The sequence below is a fragment of the Trypanosoma cruzi genome, genomic scaffold (genome assembly GCF_000209065.1).
Source record: "Trypanosoma cruzi strain CL Brener 1047053517033 genomic scaffold, whole genome shotgun sequence".
In the NCBI taxonomy this organism is placed as follows: domain Eukaryota; phylum Euglenozoa; class Kinetoplastea; order Trypanosomatida; family Trypanosomatidae; genus Trypanosoma; species Trypanosoma cruzi.
This window is the reverse complement of record NW_001849505.1, coordinates 135,600-143,886: the sequence shown is the minus strand read 5'-3', so window position 1 is coordinate 143,886 and position 8,287 is coordinate 135,600. Positions and strand designations below refer to the sequence as shown.

Below are 8,287 nucleotides of genomic sequence, written 5' to 3'. Positions count from 1 at the left end.
TCTCTCTTTCTTTTCTTTTCTTTGGGGGGGGCCTTTTTTCTCTTGCTGTTCTCTTATTTTGAGTTTTCACCACAAATGCCCGCATGTATGCAAAGTACAAAATAAATATTTGCGCATTTTTTTTTTTTTTTTTTTTTTTGGGGGGGGAGGGGGAGGCCGTGTGGAAGTTGGAGATGATGTGTCTATTTGTCTCCTGCTCTTTAAGCCTGTTGGATTTGTTGTTGTTTTTTGTTGTTGTTGTTGTTTTGTGTGTGTGGGCCTGAATGAGTCCTTTTTTTTTTTTTTTTATGATTCTTTTTGTGTGTGTGTGCAGGAGTTTATTGCCAATTAATTATTATTTTTTTTTTTTTTTTTTTTTTTTTTTTTTTTTGGTCCTCCACGCACAATTGAAGCAGTCGCGGCGCGGCACCACACATATACGCGATAGGGACGAATTTATAAATCAGCGGAGATAAAAGAGAAGAAGGAAAAGGAAAAAGGAGCAAAAAGAAAAAATGTCGACAGCACGTCGTGATAAATTGTTGAGCCTTGAGGCTGCCGCGCAGGAGCGGTGGGCGCAAGAGAAGTTACATGAGCAGAACGCCCCGCTGAAGGGCGAGCCAGTTCCCAGCAAGTTTTTTGTCACCTTCCCGTACCCGTACATGAACGGGCGTCTGCATCTCGGCCATGCGTTTTCTCTCACAAAGAGTGAATTCGCATCCCGCTTTTGGCGAATGAAGGGGTTTCGCTCGCTCTGGCCATTTGGACTGCATGTCACCGGAACCCCCATTGCCGCCTGTGCGCAGAAAATTCAGAAGGAAATGCAGCTGTACGGAAACCCGCCACAATTCCCAGAGGAGATGTTGGGGACTCCGTCAGAGGAGAAGAAAGACGACATTGCCACCATTGGACAGCACAAAAGTAAGCGTGGCAAAGCTGCTCCCGCCAAGCCACAGTGGATTATTATGCGAAGTATGGGTATCCCTGATAATGAGATTGCAAAATTTTCGGATCCACTTTATTGGCTTGATTACTTTCCTCCCCTTGCCGTGGAGGACCTAAAACGGTTTGGCTGCCACATTGACTTTCGTCGTTCTTTTATAACCACGGATCGCAACCCATACTATGACCGCTTTGTTTCATGGCAGTTCCGGCACTTGAGGCGGGCGAATGTACTTGGGTTTGGTAAACGATACTGCGTTTACTCCCCATGGGACGGCCAGCCCTGTGCGGATCATGACCGGGCAGTTGGCGAAGGGGCCTTGCCACAGGAGTATACACTGGTAAAGTTGAAGGTGCAGAACGCAACAGAGCATCCTGCGTTTTTGGCATTTAAACATATTATAGGTGACCGCCCTGTTATCCTTCCTGGAGCAACGTTGCGTGTAGAGACTGTGTGCGGCCAGACGAATTGTTGGATCTCCCCTAATTTTAGTTACAAGGCGTACACAATTTTGAACAAGACCGGTGAGGAGGAAATTTTCATCATGACATCACGTGCTGCACGGAATATGGCATACCAGGACTACGTGATCAACGGCAAGACGGGAGTGGATCCTTCTCCATTGTTTGAAGTGGAGGGGGCGAAGCTTGTTGGGCTGCCTCTCTCTGCCCCCCTCTGCCCCTACGCCACTATCTACACCTTACCAATGCAGACCATCACAGAGGCAAAGGGCACCGGTGTGGTGATGTCCGTCCCGTCCGATAGCCCGGATGATTATATCAATTTTACGCAGCTTGTAAGGAAGCCCGATTACCGTTCCAAGCTGGGCATTAAAGATGAGTGGGTGGATTTTGACATGGTTCCCATCATTGAGGTGCCCGGTGAAATGGGCCGTGAGAGCGCAAAGTTCATATGTGAAAAACTGAAGATTAATGGACCACAGGCCACAGATCTTCTAGAGGAAGCCAAGAAAGTTGTCTATCAAGCGGGTTTTTACCAGGGCGTTATGATTGCTGGCCCATTCACGGGCGAAAAAACCTCTGTTGCAAAGGTAAAGACGTTACAACTGCTGACCAAGGAAGACTCTGCAATTCGCTACTATGAACCTTCGCGTCTTGTCATGAGTCGATCTGGTGATGAGTGTGTCGTGGCATTGTGTGATCAATGGTACATTGAATATGGGAAAAAAGAGTGGAAAGAGGCAGTGTTGAAGCACCTTGAGAATATGAATATGTTCTTTCCTGGAGTGCGCAATGGATTTGAGGAAACACTTAATTGGCTTGCGGACTGGCCATGTAGCCGTACTCTTGGACTGGGTACCAAGTTACCGTGTGATGAGAGTGGGACCATGTTGATTGATAGTTTGAGCGATTCAACCATCTACATGGCATACTACACCATTGCTCACTTCATTCACACCTCACCTGAGGGGAAGCTACGCCTTGATGGACGTCACGACAATGTGTTGGGTGTCACACCAGAGATGTTTACAGATGAAACGTTTGACTATGTGTTTCTTGGTAAAGGTACCCCAGAGAGTGTTCATGCGGTCAATGGACTTCCGATGGATGCGGCAGAAAAGATGCGTCGGGAGTTCACATTTTGGTATCCCGTTGATCTCCGCTGCTCCGCGAAGGATCTTATTCAAAATCACTTGACCATGTTCCTCTACACACATGCAGCTATTTGGCCAGACGACACAAGCAAGTGGCCACGAGCCATCTTTGCCAACGGCCACATCCAGGTGGATAACGAGAAGATGTCCAAGTCCAAGGGCAACTTTATGTCCCTCGCAGAAACGATCGATCTGTACGGCAGTGATGCCACACGTCTGGCCTGTGCAGATGCAGGGGACAGTCTCGATGATGCAAATTTTGTCCGTGAAACTGCCGCTGGGTTTATTTTAAAGTTGACCACGGCAATAGATGGAGCGCAAGAACTGCTGGGCAAGAAACATACCCTACGCAGCGGGGAGTACAACATATTTGACAAAATATTCAGCAACTCCATGAACTTCATTATTTTGCAAACTGAAAGGTTCTATGTGGGCATGCAGTTTCGTGGCGTGCTCAACCTTGGATTTTTTGAACTTTCGAATGAATTCAGTCAATATAAGTTGAATTGCGATGAACTTCAGATCCATGCAGATCTTGCTAAGCGATATGTGGAGGTCATGACGCTTCTTTTGGCACCGTTGGCCCCACACTTTGCAGAATACATTTGGACAAATGTATTGGGCAACAAGAAATCGGTTGTCTGTGCCGCATTCCCTGAACCAACAGGACCGGTGGAATATGCCATACTTGTTGCAAATCGTGTTATGACAGATGTGGTGAAGGAGATACGCTCTCAGGTGGCGAAAATGCAGAAGAAACGTGGTCCCGTGGACGAGGTGTTCATCTACACTGCGGCAAGCTACTCAGAATGGCAACTTAAAGCCCTACGACTGTTGCGTGAATTATACGAAGCGAATGGAAAGTCCTTCCCGGTGGACTTTTCAAAGAAGGTGATGTCGCATAAACAAGAGTGGATGACAAAAGAAATTCTTCCTGATGTCATGGCGTTCCTCTCCTTCACCAAGATGAATGTGGAGCGATGTGGTGAGGAGGCGCTCGCGGAGACGCCTGCCATCAACGATGCAGAGCTGCTGAAGGGCGTCCTTGCCAATATCTGCAAGTTGTCCGGTGTGCCGACCGTGCATATTCTCGGCCACGAGGACGAGAGGTACCCGGAGCACCAGGCGGCAAGGCGTAAGTGTCGCCCGGGTGAGCCCGCCATAGTGCTCCCAGCGAAGAAGAAGTGACTGTGTGACCAAATGCCACATTGAGGTGCGAGATTAATTTTAAAGTTAAGAAGACATAAGGATAAATGCAACAGGATGACAACAACAAAGAAAAAAAAAAAAGAAATAACACTCAAGGAGGGGACGCCTGTCGCCTTAATTTTGTGCGATTTAACTGAAGTAGAAGAAAAAAAAAATGCTTCTGTTTGAACAGAGGGGGGAAATAGGGAGATGAGATTACTCCATTCACCAGCAAGGGCACAAGGAAATATGGACACAAAGAGAAGGATAGAAAGAAAGCAACACCAATCACCATACATCTTTAATAACACTCATACAAAAAGAATGGGCTTTAGAACCATATAGGAAGAATGTGCGTCACGATGAGGATGAGCAGATGATAAAGTGCATTAATTAACTGCCCCGTTTCCTTGACGATTGTTGGATTATTGTTTTTGTAAGTGAGCGCGTGTGTTGAATTTGTGAGTGTGTGTTTTTATTATTATTATTATTATTATTATTATTATTTTTACTGCTTTTTCCGTCGCTGCCGCTTTTGACGCGGAGTTGTCCGGCGGATGTGAAGTCCTAAAAAAGACTGCCGCTTCCTCTGTTCACTACGAGTTCGGTTAGGACAAAATATGAGTTATGTGTGTTTTGTTTGTTTGTTTACTTGTGTGTGGGTGTTGGATCAATCTTTTCTGAAGTGTGGGGGATGTCGGGTGGTGCGGTGAGCCAAACTGCCACCTCTCATTGTGGTGTCCCGTTTCTGGGAATATGTAAAACGGCCTCATCCAGGCACGGAAAACTATTTTTTTTTTTTTGCGGTATTTTTCTGCATGTGGCCGATGATCATCTTTTGCGGTGACGTGTTTTATATGAAGAGGTGGGGCGTCACCTTTTCTTTTGGTGTGGGTTGGTTGGCCACTCTAATGTGCGCATATATACATATGTGGGTGTGTTGAGTGCGTGTATTGTCCTCTCTCTCTCTCTTTCCTTTTGTTGGGGATTTTGAGGTGGGGCATGTTTCTTTTTTTTTTTTTACTTTTTCTGGGTGGGGTGGTTCACCTGCTGCGTGATCTGTCTTGGCGTGGAGGGCTGCGGCGTGCTGTTGGGCCTTCCTCTTTTTCCAAAGAAAACATATATATATATATGCGCGTACAAGGTACAAGTGCGTATTCTGCGCCGTGGAAATGTCTATGAATGTATATAAGCGACAAGAGAAGCTGCGCCTCTACCGTGCTCTTCTTAAAGGGGCAAATCGGTTTCCATTACGTTCTCGGCGAGAAATAGTGACGGAGGAAGTTCGAGGTGCCTTTCGGCATCCTCTCAATGATTCACTAACGACGAAGGAGGTGGATTACAAGCTCCTTTTGGGGTGGGAACGGGCCGCCGCTATTCAGACCTACGCCGAGAACATGTACTGGTTCCATTCCCGAGATGAAGTTTCGAGGGAAATGATGCATCATTCCCTTGAACGGGATCGTCAGCGCATTAGGGAGATGGAGCGGTGTAATGCCGTGGGAAATGCGGAAATAAAAACGCCAGAGGTGACTGAATTCAAGTCATCGATGTACCATGTGCATCCGGACTATCACGGGAAGATTGGACAGATGCCGTTGACACACAGCCGTGACATTTGGAGAGCGCGTGGACAATATGGATCCGATGTTGGCGGTCCCCGACAGAAGTTTTATGTCCGTCGCTTCAAGGCCTTATTTCCACAGGGTTGGTGACTGTACCGACCTGTGCGTGTGTGTGGGTTTACTTTTTGTACGGCGGCTTTTTAATTTTTGTGTGCTGTCGAGCATGCAGTCAGTTGTTTGTGAAATTTGAGTTCTTCTTCCCTACTCGTGCGTCCACTGCTAGGGCGGTGGGGAATGGCAGCGGGATTTGGCCTGGGGAGGATCTTGGTTCGTCTTGTTTGTGACAAACAGGACGGTGGTGAGCTTCATGATGTGGAGGTGTTTGACGTCACCATGAAGCACATGACAGGTTGGTACGCCGTCGTCGGCTCCGCAGCTGTTGCCGTCGTGCCGCTGTTGTACACATCTTTGCGAGCGTTAGCATGGAGGCGCAGGGCATTGATTGTGCGGACGGCCCAGTCTTTCTTGCATATTTCCGCGGACGCCAAGGCCGTTGGTCAGAAGTCGACCTGTTCACCGTTTCTCTCGACTTCACGGACAGTTTTGGCCGCACGGCGTATTATCGACGCGGAGCGAGCCACAGATGTGGAATTCGCCAAAGTATTTTCCACGGAAGTGGTGCGTGCGTACGTGGATGTTGTTTTCCGGGGTCTTATGCGATCATACTGTCGGCACTGCATGTTTCACGTGTGTGTTTTTCTGGTGTGCACTGCAGTTGAGGCGCATGCTGGTGGTCGTCTGGCGAGCAGTGAGATTGCTGGTTGCTGTAGTGGTTCTACTGTTACTGGCGAAACGGCGGTTAGTCTGTCAGTTCCCAGCCTGTTTCGGCGGGTGTGGTTTCACCTGCGTCATGGGGCGCTGCTGCGGTTTGCTGCGGAGGGAGTGTCGACTCCATACGCGTTCTTCAGTTTTAGTGTTTCGACTCCTCGAATGCTCGAGCGGTGCTTTCCGTGGATTGGCGTTCTTCATGACGCCGCGTCTCGCTATCTCGGCCCGGGTGTTTACTTGGACAGTCGTTGGAGGTCCCCCGAAGTGGCAGACCGCGTTTGGCGTGCGATGACCCCAAAAGGCTTTGCCGCAATGTGGTGTTGTCGTTGTGTGACGGGTGTTCTTCAGACAAATTGCTTTAGAACAAGAAACGGGCCCGCGGAGTATTTATTTCAGGTATCTGGTAAGGAGCAGGCATCCTGTGAGGTCCACTATTTGGGGGAAGTAAATGCTGCGGATACCGAAGGGGAACGGGAGCACGAACCCTCCTGCATGATTTCTTGGCTGCGTCCTCTGACTCTCTTTGTGATGCGCACGGGCAAAACATCCATGGTGGTGTTTGCCGTGACATCATGTGCCTCGAGGACAAATTTGTCGTGGCTGCCATTTCCATGTGCCGGTGGCCCACAGTATGTGGCGTTGTGTTACACCGAGATGACGCTGATGTTATTGAGCTTATCGTTTTTTATCTTTTCTCCCCCGTTGAGCCTTGGATCACTCACTGCAGCAACGTCATGAACGTGATGCAGCCATGCTTTGAGCGGTTTGCTTATATAAAACCACCCTCTTTGTGTGCACCTGTCCCCTATATATATATATATATGTGCGTGTATCTGCATACAAGGAGAGAGGCAAGAGGAGTGGGAGGAGGTAAAGGAAGGGAGAGGGATTTCTGACGCGCATTGGCGTGCTGAATCTAACTTCTTGAGAATCCGAGGGGAGATGGGGACCGGGCCCAGGCGTGCGGTGCGGAGTTGGATGCATTTTTATGTGGCCGGGGAGGAGGCCGCGGGGGCGCCTAAATGAGGAAGAAGAAAAAAAAAGGAGGGAATTGGAGGTGTGGTGGCGTCGAAGGGGTTGCGGTGACTCCGGTGTCTGTGTTCCTGTGCGTGTTCCACATCATGCCCTTTTTTCTTTGACTCGCCTCTCAGCCAGGATGCAGCCACAGCACGGGAGTTGTGCACGTGGAACACACGTTTCCCGAGAAATATTTCAAGGCAGCACTTTTTCTCGACCATGAGTTTGGAGATATTGAGGCAACCGCACGGCTTGAAGACAGGCAGAAGCTTCTTTTCTACGCTCTGCGGCGGCAGGCCGAGCATGGTCCATGCACGGGCGCGGCACCATCCATATGGTGGACGCGTGAGCGCACGAATTACGATGCATGGAAGCAACTGGGCGACATGTCTAGATTTGAGGCGATGGTAAATTTGTGGGTTTGCTCGGGGAGTGTTTGGGGGTGAAGTCAACTGGATGGGGAAGCGCAGGGCTCTGGAGAACAGCATCTCCCATGCGGCGGACGGCGAATTCTTTACGGCACCGGACGGAATTGGCAGCACACATTCCCCAGGAGAGGAGCGCACGTGGGACGATGATGAGCGTGCCCACCTGGAGCCCACCGTGGAGACTGCAAGATATTTGGCATCGCAGGTCATGCGGTTGCGACGTGAGGCACATCAACCGCGATTGTCGACAGCTGAAAAACAAACGAGGGAAGGTGTTGCTGTGCGTCTGGCGCCACCACCCATCAAAGCGCCAACGGGCAACGCGGGCTCTCCTCAGAAGGCAGTGCCGGTGCCGCCAGGGAGACCAGTCGCAAGGAGGAGTGGTGGCGTTGGGAGGCCCTTGACTGCCTTTTCCCACCCCCCGGAGACGGTGAATGGGGTGGGCGGAATGGCTTGGACTCATTGAGCAAGCAAGAAGGGGAGGGGAGGAGAATGAAACGCTCCTTTTTGGAATGCATGGCCGCGATCGGGGCTTCGCTGTTTGCGTTTTTGTTTCAATTAATTTTGACGCTGCTCTGCTCCTTGTGCCCCGTTTGGGCAAATGTGCCTTTGGCCCGGACTGAGCGTGCTCTGAATGGTGCCCATGGGCTTTTTGGATGCACTCTTTTATGGTGTTCCCTCTCTTGTGTACCCCTCCCATGAGATTTCCATTCAGCCTCATTTG

General features: G+C 49.6%; 3 protein-coding genes and 1 pseudogene across 3 annotated transcripts, besides 10 other annotated features; all 4 read left to right on the top strand.

Moving 5' to 3' along the window:
- Positions 1–1,124: a sequence feature (heterozygous, Esmeraldo-like haplotype).
- Positions 117–139: a microsatellite.
- Positions 216–245: a microsatellite.
- Positions 338–370: a microsatellite.
- On the top strand, positions 495–3,725 carry Tc00.1047053511049.40 (leucyl-tRNA synthetase, putative; the record flags this gene model as incomplete). The annotated part of the gene is made up of 1 exon (XM_800422.1): positions 495–3,725. One exon carries the CDS (start codon positions 495–497, stop codon positions 3,723–3,725), a length of 3,231 nt encoding a protein of 1,076 aa, XP_805515.1.
- Positions 1,125–4,588: a sequence feature (haploid, Esmeraldo-like haplotype).
- Positions 4,201–4,236: a microsatellite.
- Positions 4,589–4,824: a sequence feature (areas not merged during assembly with more than two copies in the genome that could not be assigned to a particular haplotype).
- Positions 4,825–6,231: a sequence feature (heterozygous, Esmeraldo-like haplotype).
- Tc00.1047053511049.30 (hypothetical protein, conserved) lies at positions 4,898–5,440 on the top strand (the record flags this gene model as incomplete). The annotated part of the gene is made up of 1 exon (XM_800421.1): positions 4,898–5,440. One exon carries the CDS (start codon positions 4,898–4,900, stop codon positions 5,438–5,440), a length of 543 nt encoding a protein of 180 aa, XP_805514.1.
- Positions 5,585–6,856, top strand: Tc00.1047053511049.20 (hypothetical protein, conserved; the record flags this gene model as incomplete). The annotated part of the gene is made up of 1 exon (XM_800420.1): positions 5,585–6,856. The coding sequence occupies one exon, from the start codon at positions 5,585–5,587 to the stop codon at positions 6,854–6,856; it is 1,272 nt and encodes a 423-aa protein (XP_805513.1).
- Positions 6,232–7,550: a sequence feature (areas not merged during assembly with more than two copies in the genome that could not be assigned to a particular haplotype).
- Tc00.1047053511049.10 lies at positions 7,238–8,029 on the top strand (annotated as a pseudogene).
- Positions 7,551–8,287: a sequence feature (areas merged during assembly that could not be assigned to a particular haplotype. This can correspond to areas where the two haplotypes were merged or to regions with more than two copies in the genome that were merged during assembly.).